We start from the raw sequence: 13,646 nt of genomic DNA on the forward strand, positions 1-13,646 counted from the left end.
TGAAAGAAAATTTGACCATAAATTCAGTTTATTTACATTTAAATTACAACATTTCCCAAGAAAGGCAAGTCACACACAAATATAAAACTACAAGGAATCAAAAGCATCACATTGCCTTCTTTGCAAATGGCAGTTTTTTCTTATCCTTTATGGCGTTTCTCTTCCTCTTTTTGCTGAGAAAATTGTCCAGCCTTCCACTCTTTTTCAATTGAGCGTATTTAGCTTCCAGATCCATTCTACGCTTGTCAGCTGCAAATATAAAATACAAAAATTACAAACATGAAAAAAAAATCTATTTTCTGAGCTTATTTAATACATACAGTTAAACATACTTAAATATACAGTAATCCCTCGCTACTTCGCGGTTCACTTTTCGCGGATTCACGACTTCGCGGGCTTTTAAATATAGTAGTAGTATTTCCTAGTCTAAGAACAACAAAATAAGTTCGGTGACTAAGTGCATTGTAACACGGGCTGTGATTGGTACATGGGAGGGAGACGACAAATCACAGCTTCCCGCTTTCTAATCAGGCCCGTGATTGGTGCTTTGACTGATGCCCAGATCCCACAGCACCTCCCCTTGTCTCTCTGTCGTGGCCATTTCGCTTCAAGCTTTCTCGCCGAGTGGTTTACTTTACACTGTACTGTGTGTGATTTTTTTGTGGTTTCTTTGTGTTGAACTTCGCTTCAATTTTCACCCTCTGCAATGGCTCCCAAACGTGCTCCTTCTTCCAAGGCTGGTGCTGAGCCTAAACACCAACGAAGAATGATGACGATCGCTGAGAAGGTGAAACTTCTGGATATGCTGAAGGAAGGGAGAACGTTCGCGGCTGTGGCTGCAGACTGGCTAAGAATCTGAAAGAGCGGTCACAGGAATGGGACGACGATATGGTTCGATCGGTCCAATTTTGCAACAAGGTCGACAACGTCATGACCGCCTACAAGCTGCTCTTCGACCGGAAAAAGCAGCAGCAGCAGCAACTGCCGATCACAATGTTTTTGCAGCCTTGCAACAAAGAGCCAGTTCCTACTACTACTATGGATACACCTTCGGAAACCGTGGAAGAGGTGCCCCAGGAAATGGCACCGCCGTCTGAAAAGACGTAAAATACAGTCATCGGCTGCACAGTAAAAGTCATCATCACCTTCATCGTCATCGTTCATCACCATCATCACGTCATATATAGGTACGTGTACTTCGCTATACAGTAACTGTAAACTCATCTACCGATTTCATATTGCTTAACAGTTGTCCCTGTCATTAATAGAGTAAAGGGTGGGTTGTAAACAGTACAGGGAGGGTTTAAAAACGTCCAAATACACGTTAAATTATTAAATAAATATGGTGTCCCTACTTCGTGGAAATTCAGTTATTGCGGCCGACCTTGGAACCTATCTCCCGCGATAAACGAGGCATTACTGTATACACTTTGAATCATTATAATTTTCTAGCACAATCGTAACAAAGGTAAACCTTTTATAAACAAAATATATTCTAAATAATGACTGCATCACATGCTCCTCCAAGCAAATTTAATCAAAATTAAAATTATGAAAAAGTGGTATTCAATATTAACTTGGCAAAGTGAAAATTGTCACTCAAGACTTGTGCTAAAGAAATGTGTTGTCCTATAAGATGTAGAACACTGCAAGCAGTTTTAACTGGGAGTGATATAGCTCATAAATATAAGAATTATTATATTTCCACTCTCCAAATTATAGGAAAAATAATTGAAAATAATTTTCTTAAGGTATAAAAATCTGAACTGATTTCAATGTCATTCCCTAGAACTGTATAATTTTACGTAACTTAAATACAATCATATATTCGAATGCTGAGCAGTGATATTGTCCAAGTGTCCCCATAGCCCTTCATTTCGGTAATGCAGGTTATTCCCACATCCCAAAAGATGAGCTGCGTAGAGCAAAGGGCAATTTCACACGGTCTCTGCCTCAGTGTGGGGGACCAAAACCCTCATTGGATGAAGGAGGCTTGAAATGTTACATTTTTGTTAAAATTTCTGCCTTCTTATTTTGTGTAATATGTATTGCTCAAATAGCTTGAGCTTATATTGTACTTGATGAAGTAATTTACTGGAAGAATGGTGCCAGAGAAGGTTTACTCAATAATGTTTAAAGATAAAAGATAATATTAAAGACAATTGTTTCCCCCTCTACTTAGGTAATCTTTTAAGAAAGTGCTCTATTTGTGATGCAAGTCATGTGTGATTTTGCACTTCTGAATTACAGAGTTCATAATGACCTACTCATTTAAGACTTTTCTTTATTTTTGATTTTTGCTCCAATTTCAAAAATATGGCAGACAATGCTTTGAAATTTTTGAAAACAAATTTATATATAAATAAATGTATATATACTGTATATATTGTCACACACGTGCGACCAGGATGGAGCTGAGTGAAGGTAATTACCCGCCAGGCCAGGAGGTGGCGGGGTGCTCTAAACCTACTTCTCTTATCACTGCAGGCCAAATATGAGAAAACCTGCCTGATTTAACATCACTTCCAGTTCACGGAAAAATATAAAACCAGCATCTTCCAAAACCTCATCAGTTCAGTCCTGGAACTCAACTTCACAACAACTTGTCTTCTTTAACCTTTACTTTAACCTATATATATATATATATATATATATATATATATATAGTGGCAGGAGGCTGGGGGCCAGACCCAGCCGGGAAGCCTGGAAGGACCGGGAGGTGGTCTATACGGCCCCCGGGCCACGAGGGGGCAACTGCCCTGGATAAGGTGGGAACCACGGGGACGGAGCAAGGAGGCTCAAGCCCACTGAGGCCCATGGCCACCGCCAGGGGGTGCCCTGAGCATCGTTTAGCCCAGGAGATCGCCACTTCCGCCACACCTGGGTAGGTGGAGGAAGGACCTTCCAGGGACGCCTGGAGTGCTTCCGGATGCTCATGTGGCACTTCCCCTACACCAGGAAGTGCCGCCAGAAGAACATCATCAAGCACCTGGAGCACGTCCAGGTGATTACAAAAGGGGCCTCGAGGAGCTGGAGTCGGGTGCTGGAGTAGGACGAAGCTCCAGTGGACAGAAGAGTGGCGGCCCACAGACATTGAAAGGCCCGAGTAAGGGTGTTTGGTGCTGGAAGCACTGTGTGTGTGTGTGTGGGACTTGGGTTTTGGGACCTTTGTTTATTAAACGTGTGTGATATAAGAACTGCCGGTGTCAGTGCTGAACTTCTCACTATATATATATATATATATATATATATATATATTATATATACACACACACACCCCCTGCACCCACTATTTATCATACCACAAAATATGGAAAATGTCCCTTCCCCAGCTGACACACTTAAAGAGTTCAAACATTAGACTCAAGTAGTTGGAAGAGGGACACGATATGTCAAACAGCCAGTTCCTACAATCTGGAGCACTTACACTTCTTCAAAAAGAATGGCTTCTGGCCTTGTTTTGCACGCTCCCTTTGCATCCTCTTAAATTCCAGTTCTTTATCTTGCTCCATCTGCTTTTTCTCTCTCTCTCTTTCTTGGTTTTTCTATGGCAGAACAAAAATCCATTATTATAATTACAAGAAAAAGGTAATTTAATTACAAACAAAAATGGCTACGTTTTACAAATTATTTCTACCAGTAAAATACCTATGGGATACACACGTTGGGAGATCTTTTTCTTGACTTTAGATTCAAATTGTGCTCATCTCTCATTTTCTTTTTATTTAAATTCTTACCATGAGTAACCATCAACTATGCACACCTTGATCTAGCAATTCACTTTATTACATCGCTACCAAAAATATTATGTGGGCTGTAGTCATTACTTACATTACAGATTACAGTAATATTTCAAATGCAAAATTTCTATCATACATACCCAATTTAGATTGGCATCTTCTCCTGAAATTCTTACCTACATTTCTGCTAATCACTGACTAAGTTAGTCCATAATTGTAATATTAATGAGTCTATCACACTATTAAAGTACCAATGACAACATTTATTTATATAGCACTTTCCAATATAAAGTACAATTCAGGGTGCTTTATAAATGGTTGTAAGTGGGAACAAAGAAAAGCAATAATCAAATAAATTAATTGATGGACAATGAGGAAACAAATAAAAAACGGCAGTGGAGAAAAACATTTAGAGTTTCACAACCAAAAGCCCACCCAGGCCCCATAAAAACAAATGCTGATATTTAAAGCAGAGCAAAAGCTCTGCAAACAGATGATAACTTATAGGTAACCCCAGAGGGAACATTGGCTGGAAATGTGGGAATGAAAAATGCAACAAGTCCATATATTTTCCAGAAAATAAGCACTATACACAGTTGGATACCACCATTGTAACTGGCCAGCACTGGGTATTTATTAGTTTCTATCTAGTTACATTCTCACCATCACACAATCAGTTCTTCTCTCTCACTATTTGTCAGATCACTTGAAAATTAATAAAGCTTGTTTCCATTAGTTAGCAACATGATGATACTTGTCAGTACAGTGGGAGAGTGGAGAATAACCACTTAAGCACATGGAGCCACTGTGTATTTTAGTTTTCATTACCCTCACACTTAACTCTAAAGTACATTGTCCTTGAACAAGTTAACTACATTCAACCCATAACGAATTATATTACTGCAAATAGCCTGCTCCTTCAAATAGCCAATCACGTGGCTGCAACTCAATGTCCATTTATTTATTTTTAGAGATATATATATATATATATATAGATATATATAGATATATATATATATAGATATATATATATATATATATATATATATATATATATATATATATATATATATATATATATATATATATATATAGAGATATATATATATATATATATATAGATATATATATATATAGATATACACACACATACACACACACAGACACCACTAGACAACCAGAACTGTTCAAGTTTTGATAGAAACTGATTCTTCTTTTTATCAAGATACCATTAAATTGATTTAAAAAACACAACAAAGACATTACCAGTGTTGCTAATGGCAATTACAGCTCAAAATGACTGCAAAACCCCATTTTCAGCAGCTACTCCTTCAGGATCCTACCGGTCAAGTCCTTTAGCTTACCCTTAACTAGTCACATATACAGGTAGTCATCATTCAGTTCTGAAGGACTGGTTGTAAGTCGATCTGGACACAAGATGGACTGGTATATGTATTCAAACCTGACTGTATGTATATTAAGTCTCTTAAGTCGCATTGTTGGTTTTATATCCTTTTTTATTATCATTCTTAGCACTTTGTGTAGACTTTCTACCTTTTTTTGTATATTATTTTTGATTTTATTATTTTGTTTCATTATTACTGTTGCTCACATGAATGCCGAACCTTTTAACAGCTTCACGAGTCCTTTCTTTTTCTGTTATGTTAAGTCATCAGCGTGAGCCTCTCCCAATGTTCGTTATGTTAACTGTGAGACGAGAAATTGAGTCTGAGCACTCATATGTTTTATGTTTTAACATTTTAGCCTGTTAATAATAAACATTAACAGATAAATTAGTTCAGTGTGGTTTCATTACCCCTTCGTGGCTGTTCAAACAAAGCAGCACATCGTGAGTCACAATGCAGAAGGTTTGGGGGGGTAACAGGATTCAAAGCCAGATTGCACTAGTACAGCGCATGCGGTAAACAATGGTTACAATGGGATAACTTAAAGTCCCTAACTCTTCCTCCCTCGTGTTGCTTGATTACCTTATTTTTGTGTTGAGTTCAATTGCCTTTTTTCCTGTAATTGTAAGACAAATGTAACTGAATGTATCGAAACCACTGCAGGTAATAAACTGAGTTCGAGATGAACTAGTCACAGCATATGGAGCCAGCATGGCGACCACTGTCATCTGTGAGACACAGCACAAGTTGTAAGTCGAATGGTTGTAAGACGCATTGGTCATAAGTCGACAACTACCTGTAAATTATAATTGGTTATTTGAGAAACCTTTGTAGTTGTAACTGAACGTCTGTTATTTTGTTCATTTAGGTTACAAGGTACACCCATTCCTAAAATTCAGTTCCATGTTCAAAAATGGTGAAAATGAAGGTTATTCCATGCAACAGATTGCCAGGGAACTGAAGATTCATAAAAAGGTGTCTATTAGTGTCTTGAAAGAAGTGGGCAAACTGGATCTACCCAAGACGGAGAACGAAAAGGAAGGTGCAGATGGACAAGTGCACTGAAGGATAAGGACATCACAGTGTGTAGTTTGAGAAACAAACACCTTGCAGGTCCTTGGTTGGCTTCTTCCTTAAATACACGCCAAACACCAGTGTCATCTGGAACAGAGAAATCACAATTCCGGGATGCTGACCAGAATACACTTTTGTAGTCATCTTCTTTCCAATGACTGTGTTCGTTTGCCCATTTTAATCTTGCTTTTAATTTGCCAGTTTCATATATTGCTTTTTTTTTTTGACAATCTGACTCTAAGGCCAGCATCCTGGAATTGTCTTTTCAATATCTGCTTCACAAATTAAAATATAAATGAGGGAAGTATCCAAATGGCTTAATTATATTGATATGACACCTCATAAACAAATATAAACAACTTCCATCTCCCTAAAAATACCTCAAGACTTTGTACCTTTCTTTCAACATATAGTAGAATTCAATTATACATTTCAAATAACATTTTTACAACAAAACAAGGTATAAAGCACCTTCCAATAAAACAGCACTAAAGATAAACAAAACTGTAAAAGAAAAAGCTTACCATTCTTTCTAAAAGATGTTTTAACTTCTCTTTCTTTTCTGTTCCTTTGCTCTTCTTCAGTTGATTCTCTATAAACTGAAAGAAAAATAAGCACACATGGAATAAAAACATAAAAAGGTAGAATTTGTATTATTAAATCAACATATTTTTAATGTTTCATCTGCCAGCATAATACTTCTTCATGCTAAAAAATTAAAATTTTAAGTAAACAGAAGATATTCCCCCAATTCTGCCTACCCTTTCATATATACTCAGCAAAAAAAGAAACGTCCTCTGACTTTCAACTGTTTTTACTTTCAGTAAACTTAATGTGTAACTATTTGTATGAACACTAAAAGAGTCAACACCATAAGACATAAACTAAAAATGTTTCACAATGTGTCCCTGAATGAAGGGAGGCTCAAAATCAAAAGTACCAGTCAGTATGTGGTGTGGCCACCAGCTGCTTGAAGTACTGCAGTGCATCTCCTCCTCATGGACTGGACCAGATTTGTCAGTTCTTGCTGTGAGATGTTACCCCACTCTTCCACCAAGGCACATTTCTGGGGGGAATGGCCCTAGCCCTCACCCTGCGATCCAACAGGTCCCAGACGTGCTCAATGGGATTGAGATCCGGGCTCTTCCACTGCGAGGATGATCAGCTGTCCTTCCTGTCTCCCTGTAGCGCTGTCTTAGGCGTCTCACAGTGCTGACATGGCAATTTATTGCCCTAGCCACATCAGCAGTCCTCATGCCTCCCTGCAGCATGCCTAATGCACATTCACGCAGATGAGCAGGGACACTGGGCATCTTTCTTTGGGTGTTTTTCACAGTCGGTAGACAAGTCTCTTTAGTGTCCTGCGTTTTTAGAACTGTGACCTTAAATGCCTACTTTCTGTAAGCTGTTAAGGTCTTAACGACCATTCCACAGGTGCATGTTAATTAATTGATTATGGTTAATTGAACATGCATGGAAAACATTGTTTAAACCCTTTACAATGAAGATCTGTAAAGTTATTTGGATTTTTAAAACATTATTGTTGAAATACACAGTCCTGGAAAAAGGAACGTTTCTTTTTTTGCTGAGTATATTTGACGAGAAATTGATCCTTTTTTAACTTAATTACCCAAAATCTTTATCCAAAGCAGAAATCTCAGTATTATTATTGCAACATTGAACACTGAACTGAGTTGTTATAAAGAGATTGTCAAATCCTAAACCTGTCTCTTTCTCTGTCTGGATGTCTTCTTTTTACAATCTCTATGTATATAAAAGCCAAATACCACTGACTCACTCATCATGAAATCTTCCTAACCATGAGGACTTGGGACTTGAAATTTGGAATGCAGGTTACCCTTGGCCCATAGGTGCTCGCTAAGAAACGGTTTTAAAAATTTCGTGGTCCAAGTGTGAAATTTCTTATAGTTTTTTAGACCCATTTGTATGTCTGTCTGCTCTTCATGAGAGAACTACTTAACAAATTTAGATTGGTTTTTTTTCTATAATTTTCTTGAACATTCCGTTGATTTTGCGACTTTCTCATCGCGGTAAGTATCATAGTTACTTGTGGTACTGATTTATTAGTGCAAATCTCAGAGAGACTCATCGGGCTGCATCCCTCCTCACTCAATGCGTCTGCCTCGGGGTGTAACCTTAACTCCGCTTAGTTAGCGAACGAGAGAACTACTTAACAGATTTAGATCTTTTTTTGTTTTTATAATTTGCTTGAACATTCCGGTTGATTTTGTGACTTCTCTCATTACGCTAAGAATCATAGTTCGCTTGGAGAAGCGATATATTTGCTCTAATCTGAGACAAGCGGCTGTGGGCTGAGGGGAGGGGGAAGAGTGACGTCAGGAATAGGGAGCTGGGCCGGGCCCTCCTCACTGTCCTGTTTCACTAATACACGGGCGAAGCCGCGGTGGATGGCTAATCTTGTTCTATTGGAACAGCCACACGGATCAATAGAGTACCTGAAATTTGGTAGTATAATTTTGGTAGTTTTCTTTCTTTCTTCGGCCAGATGTGTGGTCCTCCAGTGACCTTTATGTGTTATAAACTAATTTTACTCAACCACCTTTATATAACTCTGGGGCAGGGTGGGTTTGGTGCTGGTGGGTGGTGTCCTCTTTTAAGTTTCTCTATGAAAACGTCCTTTCAATTGTTGTTGTTGCATAACTTTTCTGAATTCAAATAAAAAAATTGATCACAAAAAAATAAATAAAATTTCAAGATTTGACCAACAATTGCCAATGATCCAAAGTTGCATCACTCGTTGAAGGGAGGATCACGGTGTAGGAGGAGTTTGGTGCAGCAATGGAGAATGACATTTAGGCAAGTATAATAAATAGGTTATGACAAGTTGTCTCCTAGTTCATGTCATTCAAGCTGTTCACAATAAAACTGCAGCAAACACTAGAATCAATTGTAAATTTTGTCAAGAGTTGAAAGAACACCTGAAAAAAACCCTAAACCTAAGCAGGTGTTTACCACGGTGCTAAAAAGAATACTCAGTCGACTTGGCCATTAATGTAGACAGAGAAATATGGATTCTATTCTGGCTCGTGAATAGCAAACCAATTCTTTGCCTTTTGGATACATGTGATGAGTACATGAGTATCCGCCAGTCCTGACATTTTGTTGGTATACAGGGGGCTTATCAGCTGTACAACTGTTCACTTTAGTCTAAATTTTTCAAAATTAAAATTCAATCTCAATTTCTTCAGCTTAGTTCACCGACAGAAAAAAAAATGCACAATTTCTCAAACATTTAAAGGAAAGTAAGGTTCCAGCTGCCTCGTGAATTAGATTATGACATACAGGTATAGGGGGTACTTCTTTATGTCAGCCTCTGAAATTCAATGTGAGAAAAAAAAAAAGGATGAATAGTGCTCTGCAGGAAAATTCTGGAGTGGAATCTGATACAGCCTAAAAAAATACTTGGAAACTGAGAAAATGGATTTTTCCAAGAAAAAAAAAAAAAGTGTCAGAAGAAGAAAGAAAGAAAATGTCTTTGCATTATCAGTTAGCTTCATTTGAAATAGCACACACCATTTCTTAAAACTTTCAGGAAGTTGTACTTTAATAAAAGAATGGCTCACCTTTTTCTCTTTGTCTTTCATTACATGAATGAAGCGATATGTTTTGTCAAAGATATCTGGCCTGTATTCTCCTGAAAGGTCATCAAATCGAGGATCTCTCGCTGTCTGTTAGGAGACCAAAGATATATTATTATTTTATAATAGCATCTTTAAGCAGTTTAACACCTAAGTCCAAATGCTGCTTTGCATTGTACACTAGAAGTTCACTTTTAGCCTTGTGAAATTGATCATTTACTGGATTTTACAAGTTAAAGAAATACAGAAGGAAAGTTACATATGCAGCTTACTCTATTTTTGAATCCTGTTACTTGTCTCAGAAAGGGAACTGGTTTCTTTGCAGATATTTCCATTGGGCTGGGGAAAAAAAAGAATACAAGTTTCAACACTTCACTTCATTCCATGTTCTCTGGAGTTTGAATTATGTACCTAAATTCAATGTGCTATTCTGGCTAAATATTGTTGGACACAGAAAGTCTGGAACTTTCTGAAGATAAAGTAGCATGCATATGTTTAAGACCACAGATAATCATTTAAATAATGACTGATAATACAAAGAAAGGTTAAATTAAATGACTCATTAACTAACAATAATAACTGCGAGCAACTATTAGTCTCTCATGTCATAAACGTATGCTGCTGTGCTAGATGGAAACTCTATCAACCCTTTGCATCTCCAGATTTTAAAGTATACAATAACCAAAGGGAAGGATTGTTTTATATAGTTGACTAGGGGGTTCCCCCCTGCTCATTTCGCACACCAACCCCCCTTCCTGTGCTATGCGCCAGCCACTTTGCATCTCGTGTTGTGAAGAGGGGGGCTGAACGCACCCCAAGGAGATTCGGTCGCTCCTCTGAAACCCCCTCTTAAACGGTGATACAATTGGAGAGAAATAGGTTTTTTTGGTTTTTTTTTTTTTTAAACACCTCCTCTTTGCTCGATCAGCTGCTGGCTTGCTGCTGCTGCTGCCGTGCCGCGTGATCTGCATCTTGCATGGCGCTTCAAACATTTAAAAGCCTGTACAGCAGCTGTTCTAGTCTTTGTCTTTTATTTCCAGCCCTGGGTTAAATCTCTTGGCACAAAGTCTTGTCTTGATATTTTTTAGTTTATAAATAAGAAAATGGAATAATAATCTGAAAATCTAACAACATCAAATTAAAGTTTGATAAATTCTGAAAAGAATGATACCAAACATATATATGTAGGCTTGGGATTTTTATATATATATATATATATATATATATATATATATATATATATATATATATATATATATATATATATATATATATATATATATATATATATATACACACACACACACACACACAGAGAGAGAGAGAGAGAGTAGATAATTATTAGAGCACTAGTGTGAATGACATGTGCAGAAGGCAATCTTGTGCTTGTAATAGGAATGACATTTTCTCTTTCATAATCTGACGGTGACCTGAGTTTTGATGAAAACATTAAACTACTACTGCTATCATTTCTTTGCACCCTTCTTTGTGTTAAGCTTGAAAGTGTTCAGAAACTGGCAACTCTCCTCATTGGTTTGCTTTTGTATGTTTCATGATCTTATATAATTCCATAATACTTGGAAAACGACAACACTGAATCACAGAAAGCCCTACGACTCAAACTATCCTAAAGAAGCTACAAGTGCCCCCTGTTGATTACCGTTGTTCTGAAATAATTCCTCATTCCACCTTTTTTCTGATTTTTTTTTCTTTCTGATCAGTTTCTGCATCCTGGACATCAATGGAAGTCTCTAACACACACACACACAACTTGATAAACACCACATTGATCATACTTACCAATTCTGACATTCATTTTTAGTATTATTTATATTACTAGAACAACAATACACCAAAGGTCTTGTTTTAGAAATCTGATTATCAAATGAGCAGTATGGGAGGTTTTCATCAAAATCACAAAAATTAAAATTCTGTAAACTTAATGCTTCATAGTACTAAACCACATTACTGTTCACCCTATATACATCAGACTTCTAATACGACTCGGAGTCCTGCCACGTGCAAAACTGTGCCACTGTGTTGATAACACTGCTATTGTGGGCTGCATCAGGAGTGGGCAGGAGGAGGAGGAGTAGTACAGGAAGCGAATCAAAGACTTTGTTAAATGGTGCGACTCAAACCACTTACACCTGAACACCAGCAAGACTAAGGAACTGGTGGTGGATTTTAGGAGACCCAGGCCCCTCATGGACCCCGTGATCATCAGAGGAGACTGTGTTAAGAGGGTGCAGACCTATAAATACATGGGAGTGCAGCTGGATGATAAACTGGACTGGACTGCCAAAACTGATGCTCTATGTAAGAAAGGTCAGAGCCAACTATACTTTCTTAGAAGGTTGGCGTCCTTCAACATCTGCAAAAAGATGCTGCAGATGTTCTACCAGACGGTTGTGGCGAGTGCCCTCTTCTACACAGTGGTGTGCTGGGGAGGCAGCATAAAGATGAAGGACGCCTCACGCCTGGACAAACTTGTTAAGAAGGCAGGCTCTATTGTAGGAATGAAGCTGGACAGTTTAACATCTGTGGCAGAGCAAAGGGCATTAAGCAAACTCCTGTCAATCATGGAGAATCCACTGCATCCACTGAACAGGATCATCTCCAGACAGAGGAGCAGCTTCAGTGACAGACTTTTGTCACCGTCCTGCTCCACTGACAGACTGAGGATATCGTTTCTCCCCCACACTATGCGAGTCTTCAATTCCACCCGGGGGAGTAAACACTAACTTTATTCAAAGTTATTGTCTGTTTTTACATGCACTTTTATTACTCTTTAATTTAATATTTTTTTGTTCTATCAGTACACTGCTGCTGGAGTATGTGAATTTCCCCTTGGGATTAATAAAGTATCTATCTTATCTATCCTTTCTTATCCCTGAAGATTCTAGAATTATACTTGGAGATAAATTAATCTGATGCACTATGCAACAACATTTACATATTTTTGAGATGTCCTGATACCAATAACTAATTTCATGTTACTAGAATTGGAGAATTCCAATTTTTTTCTTTACCTTTTATTGTTTTAAAAACACTAAGGCCCTCCTTAACCAGCTATGTAGAAGACTAGAGACAGAGAAAGAGAAAAGTTTGTTTTTTAACCATTAAAATGTAGACGACATGTATTCCTGTACCTGTTCATGGTAATTTTTTATTAACAAAATGAAATTCTGTGGGCTTACTATTCATTGATCATAAAAATATTAAACACCATTAAAAGGGTTAAAATAACACTTTAACTAATAAAATGTGTATCCAAAATATGCATGCATAATACATATGCCATTTTATTGTCTTTTATGTTTGTTTAAATTATGAGCCACAATGTTCATAATTTGTTTACAAAGATGATACAAGGCCAACACACATAACAAGTTTACACATAAAATATAAAAATTCGTCTCTCAAGCTAACAAGCCTATTGTTTACTACAGTAAGTGGTGAGGTTAGATTCTTCTTTTATCTGTTTCGTCTTTGTTTTTTTTTTTTTTTTAATTAAAAACATGATCTGCTGTATTGAACAGAAGGTCGCTCATTCACACAAAGACAAACAGTGTTCGTTTTAATTAAAGGGTGAAACAAAAAGGCCTGAATTCATTAAAGGAGCTTTTCTTTTATTTCCAGATGAGGACATGTCTGTCTTTTGTTCTGCTCCAAATACAGCTGGACAACATCTGTGTCTGTCATCCCTCTGCATGAACAGGATGACTTCTCAGATTCCCCTTTTCTTGGTTTATTACTCCACTTTCTTTAATATAAAAGCCAATATTCCTCTCTTCACTCCCTCC

General features: G+C 37.5%; 1 protein-coding gene across 1 annotated transcript in view; it reads right to left on the reverse strand.

Moving 5' to 3' along the window:
- The window catches only part of rrp36 (ribosomal RNA processing 36), a 28,338-nt gene continuing 14,692 nt past the window's right edge, over window positions 1–13,646 (reverse strand). Inside the window, exons 4-8 of the mRNA XM_039737752.1 lie at window positions 10,113–10,179; window positions 9,826–9,930; window positions 6,745–6,819; window positions 3,428–3,545; window positions 1–249 (exon numbers count right to left, since the gene is read on the reverse strand). Coding sequence (XP_039593686.1) covers window positions 107–249; window positions 3,428–3,545; window positions 6,745–6,819; window positions 9,826–9,930; window positions 10,113–10,179 — 508 coding nt within the window. The 3' untranslated portion in view covers window positions 1–106. The remainder of the gene's footprint in view (window positions 250–3,427; window positions 3,546–6,744; window positions 6,820–9,825; window positions 9,931–10,112; window positions 10,180–13,646) is intronic.

This window comes from Polypterus senegalus, chromosome 16 (assembly GCF_016835505.1).
Source record: "Polypterus senegalus isolate Bchr_013 chromosome 16, ASM1683550v1, whole genome shotgun sequence".
NCBI classification, from domain to species: domain Eukaryota; kingdom Metazoa; phylum Chordata; class Cladistia; order Polypteriformes; family Polypteridae; genus Polypterus; species Polypterus senegalus.